Source organism: Trichechus manatus, unplaced genomic scaffold (genome assembly GCF_000243295.1).
Source record: "Trichechus manatus latirostris isolate Lorelei unplaced genomic scaffold, TriManLat1.0 scaffold00028, whole genome shotgun sequence".
Classification (NCBI taxonomy): Eukaryota; Metazoa; Chordata; class Mammalia; order Sirenia; family Trichechidae; genus Trichechus; species Trichechus manatus.
The window spans coordinates 20,204,268-20,219,785 of NW_004443964.1; the positions used below are offsets into that span (position 1 = coordinate 20,204,268).

The window sequence follows — 15,518 nt, forward strand, 5'->3', positions numbered from 1 at the left end:
TTACATGGATGGACTTTGAAAGTACTCTAAGTGAAAAAGCGAGACACAAGGGCCTCATATTTTATGACTGATTCCATTTATATGAAATGTCTGAAATAGGCAAATCCAGAGAAGTAGGTTAGTGGTTACCAGGGACTAGGGGGAGAAGGGCATGGGAGTGGCTTCTAGTGGGTATAAGGTTTCTTTCTGGGGTGATGAAAATCTTTGAAAATTAGATACTAGTGATAGTTGCACAACTCTGTGAAACTATCAAAAACTACAGAATCATTAAAAAAAAGAAAGGAAAAGGGATGAGGGTGGGACCCAACACTATGCTTTTTAAAGGAGCATCCCAGCTGGTCATATGCAACTGACATATTAGCACTTACCATGGTTGTTCTGTGGGATTAAAAGGTAGAGCAGGAGATTAAATACAGCCCCCAGTTCATCCATAAGTAACGCTGACCAGTTTGTGGCCAGCACTGTTCTTCACACTTGGACACCAAGACATCCCCAGGACAGCAAGAGAAAGGAATGAGACAGTTAATCCTCACAACCCTGAGGAAGGTATTATGATCCCTATTTAACAGTTAAGCAAACTGAGGCACAGAGATTTGGAGGCTACCAGTAACTGGCCTCAGGTCAGCAGCTAGTGAGGGACACAGCCAGGATGTGAACATGACCTTCTGGGACCCAAGTCTTGCTCAAAACCACTATACCCAAGTGCCCCCCACCTACCCCAACTCATGAGATCCATGAAATCCAAAGTTGTAGTGAAAGAAAGACTGAAGTGAAAGTTCCATGAGAAGAACCAGTGAGGGGCCTCTAAAGGCAGCAGGCCACGACAGCATCTATGTGGTTGTCTTCTGTGCAAGTGCCCTGGGAGCTTCCACTAGAAAGTTGGCTAAGATGGAGGGGAGAAGGAAGTAGTTTGAGACATTCAGAAGCATATGGCTGTCCTCTCCTCCTTCCAAAGCAAGTTCTTTATTGCCCAACCAATCAAATGTTTAATGAGGCCCAGCACTGTACCAGGTACACTGTACTAAGCACAATACAAAAGTATACAACACAATCCCTGCCAGTGTGAGGCGTACAATCTAAATATTTCTCAGGAATTACCCCATGGTTACAAATCACATCTGAACTTAGTTGCCTGTATTGTGATGAACGTTCTTTAAAGAAAGACATTACACTCCACTTATCATGGCATAACATTTTTTTCCTAGTAATATCAATTTTACGGTTATCCATAAACAAGGTTTACTTCTGATAAAATTCACCTTCACATTCCCCTCCTCTGTAGTTTAAATAAAGACTTTTTGAAAAAGGAATTTAAAAAGGTTAAACAGTGGAAGTGCTTAGGTACAAATCTGACCACCAAGTGTCTGGGCAAAAGAGGTCTAGCTACTAATTGGCCTTCGCTCATTTTCAGGCCATTCTTATTAACATCTTGAGGACAACACAAAGCACATTATTGCCATCCCCAAGAGGGAGCCACGGAGACTGGTCTAGACTAGAGAGGCATTTTTCATAACAAAATTTAGCACCAACTTGGGGGCAATACCAGGGGTTACTGGGAGTCTCGTCCCCAAAATCTACCCCTTGATTATGGCACAAAGCCTCAGAACTCACAGGTGTGTGTTTATGGGAACAGCAGCTAATCAAAACTCTAAGTTGAACTAAGATTACTGTACATGGTGACGATTCCATCCCAGGAGGGACCCTCCTGTTTTGAGTGTAGCACATTCAGCACAGAGCAGAGAAGTGGGAGCAGCAGCCTCAGGAGCCTGAAACCTGAGATGGTGATGCGAGGACACGAACATGACCCGTCCCCTCACTTCCTTAACAAGACCCTTCGCGCGACTGTGGTGCTCCGGTAAAGAGCCTTAGCCTCACCCTTGGTCACTACCCAAATGGTCTCCACCGTAGAGAGACAAATAAAGGGAGGAACTGGTGTAAGGAAAGGACTGGATAACTTTTAGTGTTATGGAGTACTGTACATAATGAAAAAGATGGCTGATTGCTTTAAATAAAGCATGTTGAGCCAGGAAGTCTGGGCTAAAATATAACTTAAGGGGGAAGTTCATATCTGAACCTCTTCACACCTGCAGCAAGCAAGGACCTTTCCTTTCTTCAGGATCATGTGCTGTAAAGCACTGAAAAGGAGCTGCCAGCTCTGGCAGGGATGGGAAGAATGACAATTCCTTCCTTTTCACCAAAGGAAGCCAAAGTTGAACAGGACTCCGGGTATGCAGAGATGGAAGACACAGGACTGTGACAACCGAACTCGTCTACGCTCCCACTCTCAGCCTCCTTCCGCCTTGAAGACCCCTCTGGCTCTCACGCACAGTAAGCCCTCAGAACTCCAACAACAACTGTGAAATGATCATCAAAGCTATTGAAATGGAAGGTAGCGTTTAAAATGTAACACTGGTTTTTCTTCAGATGTAATACTGGTTTTCTTACAGCATGTATAAGGCACAGTGTGAGAAAGCTGCTCCCACTCCCAGCCACGCACCCACACTTGGCTCCTCACACGCACACATGCACACAGAAGAGGCCAGCGATTTTACCACAATGCACAGGGAATGGATCACTGCCGATCGATCACTTCTGGTTTTTGAGCTGGTTGGAGAGCCAGTCCAGGCCTTCGTAAAGCCCGTCTCCACTGGTGGCACAAGTAGCCTGAATGTACCAGTTTCTCTGGCGAAGGGAATGTAAGCCAAGCTTGTCTGTTATCTCTGCTGCATTCATAGCATTGGGAAGGTCCTTGAAAGAGAACATTCGCAAGTCAGTTTATATTACATCCACATGATGAAATACTATGCTCTTCCCTCAAAGCCTGCCCTAACCCACAGTCTTCCCTATCTCAGCTGACAGCAACTCTATCCCTTCAGTTGCTCAGGCCAAAAACCTTGAAGCCATCTGAATTTCTCTCTCTCAAACCCCAGTTAATCTGTCAGGAACTCCTAATGGCTCCACCTTCAAAACATGTTCAGAGTCTGACCACTTCTCACCACCTCCAAAGCTACCACCCTGATCTGACCCACTGTCACTTCTTGCCTAAAATCACTTCCTAACTGGTCTCCCTGCTCTACTCTTGCTCTCCAAAGTCTCTCCTCAACCCAGCTGTCAGTGAAAGTCAGACTAAGTCATTCTTTTGCCAAAACCCCGTATCAACGCTCCGTCTGTCTCAGGATAAGAGCCAGAGTCCTCCTGATGGTCTGCAGACCTTCACACCCCAAGCCTGTGGCCTCTCTCTCCTCCTCTCCTAACTGCCCTGCTCACCCTTTTTTCTATAGCACTCACCACATTTCACTATATTCCAAAATGTACTTTTTTAGTATGTTTACTATTTCTCTGTCACCCCCAACTAGACTGTAAGCTTTACAAGGGCCAGAATCTTCGTCTCTCTTGTTCTCTGATGTATCCCTAGTGCCTAGAACCATGCCTGGTACATAGTAAACTCAAAGTAAACTTGAACGAACTAGCATTAAAGAACAAGGGGGATCTAGATGTACTGATATGGAAGGCCATCAAAGAGATGCTAAGTGAAAAAGCAAGCTGCAAAACAGAATGTACAATATGATCTCTGGCATTTATATATATGTAGACATAAAAAGTTTTATTTCTGAAAAGAGATACAAGCAATTTAACAATGTTTACCCTGAGGAGTGAGGCTAGAGTATTGCAATTGATATTCTGAACTATGTGCATATTTATACCATGTGCATTTAAAAAACAAATTTGATTTTTTTTTAAAAGTCAGTTATATTCACTAGTGAAACTCCAGACTGACATCTAACATGAACAGTAGGGAAACAGTTGAATGAATGATGAGCCATCTGCCATTCAAAATCATGACAAGAGAAAACACTTTGATGAATCTGAAATGACAAAGCAGGATGCAACATCCTTTAAACAGTATGACCTCCATTATGTAACAAATACAGTCACGCAGGACAGAGTGGAAGGAAACACACCAAAATCCAACAATGGCTGTCTCAGGCTGGTACAATTAATTCCAGGTCTCTACTTCTTTCTCAGGCTTAGTGCAGCCTAGAGCCCTGAGGCCAGGCAGTTCCACGCTCGGCTGGGCAGTTCCACACTCAGCCATACACTTCTATGCTCAGCTCTCCTCCCACTCTTCCTTCCTTTACTGCTTTACATTATATTTATGCAGGGACTCTGTTCCCTCTTCAACAGGCCGTATATGATCCAACTGCACCTCCTCCCTCGGGCCCCCACTTACTATTCTAGCTGTACTTGCTGTTGCTAGAACCATGTAGCTCCCACCCTCACTACCTTCAGGTCTCTGTTCAGACGCCATCTTATCAGAGAGGCAGTCCCAGCCCACCCCCACCCGTCCTGCCCCTTACTCTGCTTTACCTTCCTCCACAACGCTTACCACCCGACACACTACATATTATTTATTGACGGACTCTCCTCCCACTAGACTCGAACTCCATGAACACTGGGATTTTTGTCTGTCTTGCTCACTGCTGTATCACCAACACCTAAAACAATGCCTAGAACTTTGTAGATGCCCAATTAGTATTTACTGAGTGAATAAATGAACATAAGACATATCCTGAAAAGGAGGCTGAGGGAGGTTATGGTGGGGACTGGAGACAGGGAGGCAGACATTAATTTGAATATGTATATTTTTAAGTGAAAGACACCTGGCAGTAAATTTCAGCCCCAATATTCAGAAAGCCAACAACGTACCTGTTTATTTACAAACACCAATAACACTGCATCTCTGAGCTCATCTTCTGCTAACATTCTGGTTAGTTCTTCTCGGGCCTCATTGACCCGCTCTCTGTCATTACTGTCTACCACAAAAATCAGACCTGGAAAGTGATCACAAGCACGTTAGTGATCTGACCCTGGAAAGGGCAGCTGTTTATATGTCCCTACAGCCTCTCCCTGCTTACACGTATGGTTTCGCTGAAAGCAATCAATATGGAAGGATATATAATATCTAGAGTTAGGGAGCCTGTTGTACACTCCACTCACCTTTTTCAAAATGATCACAGCCCTTCACCAGTCTAACAGTACCACAAATACATATAGAAAAAATTAGGCTCTTTTTTAATCAATTTTCACACCAGAGACGACAAGGAGATTTCAAAAAACACACACACAAAGTTTAGTACAATAAATAGCATTTTTTTTGGGGGGTGGGGGCAGGAACAGTACCCAAGAACCCTAAACAGTTTTCAAAACTTAAAAGAATTTTACTCCAAATCAGTCTGTTGCTTCCTACAAAGTCTCCACCTCTGTACTTTAAGACAAAGCATAGCAACCAACTCTTTAAGTTTTATTTTAACCATACCCAAGATGTGACCTTGTCCCTTATGTGTTGACATTATGTTTGAATGAGACTTACCCCACACAAATCTCAAGAGAGCCACGAGTCCAGGATCTGTCAAGGGCCTGTTTCTCTAGGCTATGCCTATTCTCACAGTACAAACGGTTCCCATTTAAGCACTTAACAATGTGCCAGGCACTGAGCTTGGAATGGGACACACATTTTCTCTAACCCCCGCTGAACCCACTGAGGCTGGGAGAGGGGCATCCCACACTACAGCATCAGAGAAATCCCAGGAGTGAGAGCTATCTCAAAGAAGGCGTCATCACATGGCACCTGAGTGAAGGTGGCTGAAACATGCCCAGACCTAGTCACTGCTACACTGGTTGGAGGAAGAGGCAAGGCCAAAAGGATTTCCAGAGGAGGGGCGCAAGAAGTGTCCACCACACTACCCAAGTACAGGATGAGGCAGGCTTACTTGGTAACTGTCCACATGACAATATTGACAAAAAAAACTCGGTATTTAGCTGCCAGGCGCCTTCTGTGAGACAAAAATATGAAATGGCTGCCAAAAGAGCTCATTTGAACCTAGCATCAAACTGACTACACTTTTGAATTAGGGGAATTTTTCTAGTTTAAATGGCTGGGAGAACCTCAGAGTCTGAGAGATTACTTTAAGGATAATTACCTGTAAATTTACACAGGAACGTTATGTTATCATTAGTTTAAAAAGGGGGGGAGGGGGAGAGAAGACAGACATATATCCATATCTGCTTGGATCCGTACCAAGAGAGTGACAGTAGCTCTGTTTCAGGATATGGGTGATAATAAGCCTAGTCTATTCTACATCAGTCAGAACCTCCTAGGAATGTTACATGGTCAGTTCTGGACATCACACTCTTAAGACACAGGTAAACGAGGGATTCAAAAGATGAGTAGGATGGCAAAGGAATTAGATACCACACCATATGAAGAATGACTGATATAACTAGGGATATATATGTATCGATGGGGGGGGGGGCACATTAAAAACTCTACTTTTAAGAAACCAACGGTAAGGAAATAAGGTAATGACTTGGGATATTCACACCCATTCATGCACTCGTATAATAGTTGGGCAGCAGGGAGGGATCTTGGTCACACCAGAGGCCAGGATTTTGGATTTGGGCTTCTGGCCATCTCTGTTCATCTCTTTCCTCTCTACAGACCTGATTTTAGATATTCTGAACAAGTTTACAAGAATCCACTGAATTCAAATCCTTCGAAACTAATGCTTCATCTAAAGTACATATAAATCTCAACTAAAAGATTAAATTCATCGGGATAGCCATTTCCTAACCATTCTGAATTAAGAGGAATTAAAGCCCAAGTAGTTTTTCTAGGAAAACAGGGATCACTTTCTAAAAGAAACTTCCCCAGTAAGTGTAAGAGAACCATAAAGCAGAGCACCATGAGCGCTACTTCAGGCATCCATCTTTAGACACATTTAATACAAACAGTTCCAAGGCTACAGACTTGATTATTTTTACCTTGGGTGTTTTGGAAATAATGTCGCCACAAAGGTCTGATTTTGTCCTGGCCACCGACATCCCAGACTGTGAAGCTGATATTTTTATATTCCACTGTCTCCACATTGAAACCTAAAGTGGGAAGATAGAGGAAATGTTTAATTAAGATTTCTCTGGTTGAATAATTCAAAATAATTTCAACTAACATTTGGCTAGTACTTTTAATTCACAAAGGAGCTTGCTAGTCTAAGATCTATATCTTACAAAACAGAATGTGTTAGACAGCTTACTCTCCCATTCATCGTAAGTGTCTCCAACTTTCTCTCCAATCTTCAACCACACACCTCCGCTCTTACTCTCAGAAGCAGACCTTACAGCTTACTTCTAAGCAAACAGAAGCCACCTGATAGAACTGACTTCCACTTCCACCACACAATGTAGACACCTACCTACATCTACACCCAACGCTTTTCTCCCTCCCTCTTGGGACAACAGAAGGGACATCTATCTAATGACAACTCCTTCCACCTATGGACTGGATCCGAGCTACTCACAAATGTCTAGAACCTTTTACTATCTTCAACCTATCTTTCTCGGCATGCTTAAGTCTCTTCCATATTTTAAAAAAAGTCTCTCTTGATTCATATCCTCACCTGCTACCACCCTGTATTTGCCCCTTGTGAGATAATGAATCACCTTACAGAGAGCAATTTGGTCCCTGGCCTCGGTTCCTTTCAATTTTTGAGTAACTGAGGTGCCTTTTTGTTATTGAGGCGTAAACACTAATGAGTAGGGGTTGGCCAAGCCTGGTCAGCTAACCTCATGAAGGGAGAGGGGCATGATTTAATTAATCATGCATATCCAATAAGTCCTCAATCATGACTGTGTAATGAAGCCAATAAAAGGTCTGGAAACGGAAGGTCCAAGAGCTTCTTGCTTGGTGAGACATCAATGCACGTGAAGGGTAGCACAACCCTTAGGACACGGAAGCTCAGTGTTGAGAACCCTCGCTATGCCTCTTCATTTGTATCCTTTTTGGTTATAATAAATCTGTTAAGTATAGTACTTTCTGTAACTTCTGTGAGTTGTTCCAGTAAATTATCAATCCAAAAGGGGCAATGGGAGCCAGTAGGTGAAAGTAAGGGTGTTGTGTGAACTCCCGAGTTTGTGGCTGGCATCTAGAGGGGATGTGGTCAGCAGGTCAGAAGGCTGGGCTGTTGTGTGTACTCCCCAAACCTGCAAATGGCATTGCCTATTTGGCAGCCGGAGGACAATGTCCTTTTAACTTGTGAGCTCTGACTTAGCTCCGGGTGGCTAGGATTAGAGGGAGATAGTGCCACACGGGAGGCTGGTGCCAGAAGATGATTGAGAAGTGGAAAAGTGGAGATTTAATTAATCCTCATATTCTGAAGACTGGATTTAAGCCTATTTTTATCCTTCTCACACCCCATTAAAGTCAAACTTCTCTAAGAAGCTTAGTTACATTTATTTTTTCCCCTACGATTCTGGGCTCACTCATGTAGCTGCACTCAGCTAGTGAGTCAACTGGAATCTGGGTTGGGCCTCTCTCTCCCAGTGGTCTATCATCCTCAAGGAGCATATGGTAGTGACAATGTTTTCCAGAGGACAAACCCCAAGGCAAAAGTGATTATCAAATCTTTGCTTGAATTATATCTGCACATGTCCCAGTGGCCAAAGCAAGTCACGTGGCTAGCTCAGTGTCGCTGTTGGAGGGGTCTGCACAAGGGAGTAGATACTGGGGGCGTGATTCATTGGGGACCCTTAGTTTTGTTTTTTTTTGTGTGCATTAAAACTCTTTTTTTTAATTGTTGTATTTTAAATGAAGTTTACATTTCAAGTTAGCCTCCCATATAAAATTTTATACATACATTGTTATGTGACCCAAATTGCTCACCCTATTCTGCGACAGCACACTCCTCCTTTCCGCTCCTGATTCCCCATGTCCATTCAACCAGCTCCTAACCCTCTCTGCCTTCCCATCTCACCTCTGGACAGAAGCTGCCCCTTTGGTCTCTTGTATCTATTTGACTAACTAAGAGGCACACTCTTCAGGAGTATCACTTCATGCCCCACAGTCCAGTCCAATCCCTGTCTGAAGAGTTGGTGGGGACCCTTAGTTTAACAATCTGCCACAAGATCTACATTCAATTCATACATCAAATATATACTGGACACGTACCACATGCCAGGCAGTTTGCTAGTCCCTGGGGACAGTGGTAAACAAGACAGATATGGCTCCTGTTCTTGTTTACACTGTTGTGAGAAAGAGACAATGATCAAGCAATTACAAATGTGCTGAGAGTTACTAAGAAGTTCAGGTTGCTATGGGATCTTATAACAGGGGAAAACCAGTCCAAGGGGTCAGGAAACGTTTACCATTTTTGTAAAGTGAGACCAAAAGAACGTGCTGGCATTAGCCAGAGAGGGGAGGGGACCAAGGAAAAAGGCAGGAAAGCATTCCACAGAGAGGAAATGACAGCAAAAGAGGTCTAAACACATTGTCTAATGCAAAGTTATGTGGCAAATAGCATGCACACAATTTTACAAAAATATTCACCAAAATCTTAATAGAAGTGTGATTTTTAATTGCTCAATGTTTTTCTGTATGTATGACATTATAGAAGCACATATTATTTTTATAATCAGAGAAAACCAAATAATCATGATATTTTCATTTGGGATTAATTTTTCTTTTTAATTGTAGGTATTAATACTCTCCATCCGGTCTCCTCCTTCTTCAAACATTGCAATCGCTGAAACTACTGCCCGTGCTGGAAATTGAAAAGCAACACTAGGACTTGATCTTTTGGTTCCCGTGTCTAATTCAACATTCAGAAAACTAATGACATGCACTTGCCATCCTGTGCAGGCTATTCTTGCTCAGGAGTTTGGTTCTAGAAGCAGTTCATAAGGCAAAATTAGGTTCTGTCAAACTGCTTTCGCAAATCCCTTAAATAGCCCACAAAACACGGTACCAGTATGCAGTAAGACTAATGCAGCCAGATTTTCCTCCAGCACTGGAACAAATCAATTTCTTCAGTTGGACACCAGCTTAAGTGAAGATTGGCTTGAGCCAGAGTGGATTAAAAAAAAAAAAAAAATCATCCTGAAACTTTAAACACGAGAATCACAGCTGGTGTGGAAAGATGGATGCTTCCACTGAGCGAGGCCAGCTGGAATAGAGACTAACAGAAGCACCTGCAGATTCCCAGCTCCCACCTCAGGCTTATGCTGGGACACACACTGGCTGAGGAATGGAGGGCACAAATGCCCTTACTTTTTTTGTTAATTTTTTTTTAAATTTTATTGTGGTGTAAGTGCCCTGCTGTTTTAATCATTATTATCTCTTTCTTTTTGCCAAGTAGATATGGTTAAATTTGTTTAACCTAAATGTGTTCATATGACTCCCCTGTATACCTAGCAACGTGCTAGAGATGATGGGGGTAGTTAGGAAAGTATATATAACCTGGTTTCTGTCCTCAAAAAATTTACGCTCTGGGGGTGGACAAGATTTTCAAAAGAGAGTATTCAATAATATAAGAAGCATGTAAGAGTATAACACACTAAGTTGTAATCTGGTCTTGCCATAAGTCCATAACATACCTATTGTAGGGATAGTAGTCACGATCTCTCCCAGCTTCAGTTTATACAGGATGGTGGTTTTTCCAGCTGCATCCAACCCCACCATAAGAATCCGCATCTCTTTTTTCCCAAAAAGGCTTTTAAACAGCTTTTCAAAAACGTTCCCCATTGTAACTGAATTCTGTTACCTAAATGAAAAGGTATATCAAGTAATATATACATAAATACAAGTCTCTGTTAAAGGTTGTTCCTAGTAAAAATTTAAGTACAGTTTGGCTAGTAGAGTAGTGAGCCTTGCTTTCAAAGGCAAATTCAACTAAATCTTTTGAGGCCTTCCAGAAAATTCTCTCTTTCACTGCACTAACCAAGTGGGATATGCGGAAGCACAGCCTCAATGCTCAGCATGACTACCACTACGGTGGCAGGCTTTGGACATCTGAAGTATAGAAGCAACGCCACATCAAATATGGCTACACTTCATTCTAAACTCTCTTCAAATGAGAATTTAGGAAGCAGGGAACCAGTTTGTTTTACATAATATGAAGCAAAGTCCTTCAGGCAGGTTGAAGAACAATATCCCTTAGAAATTCAGGAGTTGCCTTTGGCTAGCAAACAATACCAATATTCAGAAAAGAACCTATGAGGTTTCAGAGATAAGGAAATACAGCATTAGGAAACTGTATTGCTAAGAGAGAAATAAAAAAAATAAATAATAACTAGGCAGAGAACTGAGAAGATACCATAGCGTCCAGTATTCTATTGGACTGACCAGCACCTTATTTGCAACTAGTTCTTTCCAGGGCTTTGAACCAGTTCATTTCAGTTCAAACCTCTGCTGAGAATTTGCATTTCCACCCCAGATACACTGATATACTCCTTAAAATGTAGCTTCTGATTCAGTATATCTGGGGTGGAAATACAAATTCTCAGCAGGGGTTTGAACCGGAATGAACCAGTTGGAAGCCCTGGTTTTTTCACCTTTTCATTGAAGTACAGTTTACATACAGATACAAATACACTCGATAACTGTGAAGTTTGATGAATTGTCATGAACCAAACACACTTGTGTAACCATATTAACAGATGATTACCAGCAATCCAGAAGATCTCCATGCGCCCCACCCAGTCACTACTCCTCCCAAAGGGTAAAGCCTATACTGACTTCTAACACTATAAATGTTCAATAGTTTACTTTTCAGTAGACTGCATAGTGGGATATATAAAGGAAGGCAACAGTAAAGTCATAGAAGCTTTACAGAAATTTAGTCTTTTTCCCCCTAACAGATTACACAATTTGAAGTGTGAAGTTCTAGTTAAAAGTAGTACTGTGCCTACACCTCTAACCAGACTCTTGGAAACTACAGACACAGATTCCTCAAAAGACCACGGTTTTCTTTTTAAATTGCAGACCAACGAAAACTTAACTCTTGAGCAGGCAGGGGGAAGACGCAGCAAGGACAGCCAATCTCTCATTCATCCTGATGCTAGTGACCTCAGAAGGGAAGTCACCAAATTCCAGAGGCCTCACTTCTGAAATCAACAGTTTCCCAAAGCAACTAAACATCATGGACTACATCCAAGCACACATCATTCCATCCTACTTAAGCACAGCATCTATCCTGTACATAAGTGAGGGACTGATAAATGCCGGTGACTATTCATAGAAAGTCCATATAGAAGCTATGTAAAAGTCCAGTGTATGGCAGCACTCGGAATCTTGTGGAGCTACCTAACTCGAGGTTCTTTGTTTCCGAGAAGACAAATCTCAGAGATAAGTGAGGAAAACCATAAGGAATATGCTGGGGGAGGGAAGGTACTTCCCACTTAAATGTCACTTGAGGCAAATACTTGTGCCCGATTACCCACCCCGGCCAAGCACACATAGTGCACCTCCTATGTTCTCCCTCTCGCCTTCTGTTTTCTTCCTCTTCCTACTAATCTGCAACAGGCGCCGCGGTCTCACATCCCTCTGCCGCTGCGGACCACTAGACCTTCACGGCACGGGCACCCTTTCTGCATACAAGCACCAAATGTCCATCAATAAGAAACAGCGGCGAGACCTCAACGGCACGAAGGAGAGCGGGTGGCCAAGGTGAGCGTATGCCACGGACACACGCGCCGGGGTCCCCGGGGAAGGTCTCCGAAGGCCCTTTCTGCCGGGGCCTCAGGAGAGCGGCGAGGCTTCCCGCGGAACCTGCCAAGTCTCTTTCGGTTCTCCGCAGCACCGGCCCTAGAGAGGGCAGAGAACGGACATTGGAGTCCAACCCCCTTCCGCAGGCACCCGCTGACGGGGCGGAAATCCAGCCAGATCCTAAACACCACCGCCCCTTCTCTCCAGCCTGTAACTCACCTGTCCCCTCTCTGAGCACCGATACATTCACCGCTCTCTTTAGGATTTCGGCTCTCCTCAGGAAAATGGCGACGGGCATGAAGGCGGGAACAGCAACCAACCAGTCGCCCACCGCCCCCTAGAGCTTTTGTTCCAATGAGCTTGAAGGTCCGTGAGTGACGACAAATTCTGGCCAATGATAAGGACAATAAGGTAAGGGGTGGAGAAAGGCCCGCCCCTCGCGACCTAGGCGACGGCACGAAGCTCTGGAAATGCCGGGTCTATCTTCCAATGACAGCTCATCGCGTCTCGGCGAACCACGCCTATGTGCCCCGCCCTAAGACCAAGCACGACCAATCAGAAAAGTAAATGATTTTCGTATTGCTCCGCCAATCAACTAGGATAAATCCCAAGGATTGACCTAATCTCCGGAGCATTGGGACCAATCGGATGAGGCATGTGGGCGGGGCCAAATTCATATGTTATTTAAGGAAATTTGCCGCCTTGCAGCTAAAAGTAGAAACTAGTTTGCGGCTGTGTTCTGGGTAGGAGACTTTCAGACACCGGGAGCGAAATTAGGCGTAAGGAAGGTTTCCTCTTCAGTCTGAAAACAGATTCCCGCTCTGCCTCTGAGCAGATTTTCAACAGTTGGGGAAAATACTAGCCACCTGCACTTTTCCTTAAGAGGTCGCAGAACCACAGTCCCCACTTCCTGGGAAGCGCTCTCAAAAAAGCCTAAACTCTAACTTAGCTTAAAAGGTTACAAATGCCTGTAAATAGAACATGACTGAGATAATATGAATAACTAACGTCTATTGACTCCATAAGGGAGCCCTGGTGGTGCAGTGGTTAAGCATTTGGCTGCCAACCAGAAGGTTGGCAGTTCAAATCCACCAGTCTGCTCCTTGGAAACTCTATGGGGCAGTTCTATTCTGTCCTATAGGGTCGCTTTAAGTCACGTCAACGGCAATAGGTATTGACCCCATAATCTGTGCCAGGAACTGTATTAAGGACTTTAACTGCATGATCATAAGGCCCCTTAAATTAGAAACTATTTTTGTCTTCCATTTTACAAAGACTAGTGGCCTGGCAGGGATTAAGTAGTACCTGGGTGGTGCAAACGTTTCAAGCTCGGCTGTTAACGAAAATATTGGCGGCTGGAGTCCGCCCAGAGGTGCCTCAGAAAAAGGCCTGACAACCTACTTCCAAAAAATCAGTCATTAAAAACCCTATGTTTGCCTTCATAAACAATTGCCTCCTTTGCCATGAGACAAGAAGAACTGGATGGTGCCCGGCTACCATTACTGAACATTTTGATCAAAGACTCTATAGAAGAATCCTGATAAAAAGGGGGGAAATGTAGAACAGAACTTCAAATGCTCATGGACTCCAGTCTTTCTGGATGAACCCCCGAAACTATTGTCCTGAGATAATCTTTAAACCTTAAACTAAAATTAACCCCTGAAGTTTTCTTAAAATCAAACAATGGTATAGCTTAACTAGTAAAAAAATGTCTGCCTTGAGCATTATGTTGTTTTAAGAAATACCTATGTGGAGTCAAAGTGACAACAGCAACTCAAAAAATTACATAGGAACCTTAGGGGGCAGTAAGTTTATGTAAATGGGGGAAGAACAACTCAGAAAAGGAGGGTAAGAAAGGTGGCACAACTGGAAGAATGTAATCAATGTCACTGAATTGTACAAGTAGAAATGGTTCAATCAGTGTATGTTTTGCTGTATATTCTCAACAACAAAAGAAATAAAAAAGAAAACCCTGTGGAGCACAGTTCTACTCTGAGACACATGGGGTCACCATGAGTAGGAATTGACTTGACAGCAAGTGGTTAGCAGAGAATAAAGCCTGGTCAAGTCTAACACCTCAATTTTTTAACCAGATACTTCCTCTTCTGGTTAAAGTGGTTGTATATGTGATGATATATATGAGTGTTTTTTCTACATGACTTTTAGAAAATTAAAATACATATTTTTCTGATTGTATAAAAACATTTTACATAGTCATTTTTTAAAGTACATGGGAAAAAAGGCAAGCCCTCTCTCCCGCTAAAGGGAGAGGGAGAGAGAGAGAGAAGAAAATGAAAAAAGAAAGAAAAAGGAAAAGTCACCCAATATCCCACCATCCAGAGGCAATCACTGTTACTGTTTTGTTTTATTTCTTCCCAGTCATTTTTCTATGCATTTTTTATGCATTTTTTACATAGTTCAGATTATGCATACATAGAATTTTGTCTTACCTTTCCCTCTTAACACTTTAATTGGAGCATTTTCCAGGTTTTTATTTTTCTTAAACACCATTTTTGATAGCTGTATGATATTCCGTTATATGGACATCCCTTAATTTATGTAATCATTCTCATGTAGTTTGACTTCTAGATTGTTTCTAAGTTTTTTCTATTATGAATAATATTTCAGTGAACATCTTTTTTGTTTGTTTGTTTTCCTGCGTTTGTTAACTATTTCCTTAGGAAAGCATTCCAAAAGTAGAATCACTGGTTCATAACATGAAAATGTTTAAGGCTCTCGGTATATACGGTATTACATTGCCAAATTGTTTTCCAAGTAGATTCTACAGATTTATGGTCCCATCAACCAAGTGAAGGCTGTCCTTACTTTATCATAATCTTAGCATTTAGTAAGTTTTTTTTTTTTTAAGTGGTATTCAAATCTCTTTTCTTCTTCCTACATTGTACATCTGAATGTTAGGCCTTCATTTTAACTAATCACAATTGCACATTATTAATTAAATCTGACATTTCACGTCATCATA

The 15,518-nt window shown here is 42.6% G+C and overlaps 1 protein-coding gene across 5 annotated transcripts; it reads right to left on the bottom strand.

Annotated features, from left to right (window-relative positions):
* Nucleotides 1–930: 930 nt before the first annotated feature.
* On the bottom strand, nucleotides 931–12,875 carry LOC101341393 (ADP-ribosylation factor 2). Of its 5 annotated transcripts, none has more exons than XM_004374264.2 (5): nucleotides 12,755–12,875; nucleotides 10,426–10,592; nucleotides 6,823–6,933; nucleotides 4,708–4,832; nucleotides 931–2,748 (listed from the first exon to the last, which is right to left on the bottom strand). In XM_004374264.2, exons 2-5 carry the CDS (start codon nucleotides 10,571–10,573, stop codon nucleotides 2,587–2,589), a joined length of 546 nt encoding a protein of 181 aa, XP_004374321.1. In that variant the 5' UTR covers nucleotides 10,574–10,592; nucleotides 12,755–12,875; the 3' UTR covers nucleotides 931–2,586. The 5 variants fall into 5 exon arrangements, with proteins under 5 accessions (XP_004374321.1, XP_023585164.1, XP_023585163.1 ...); XM_023729396.1 differs by lacking the exon at nucleotides 12,755–12,875 and adding an exon at nucleotides 12,465–12,720; XM_023729395.1 differs by lacking the exon at nucleotides 12,755–12,875 and adding an exon at nucleotides 12,295–12,458.
* Between the last annotated feature and the right edge of the window lie 2,643 nt (nucleotides 12,876–15,518).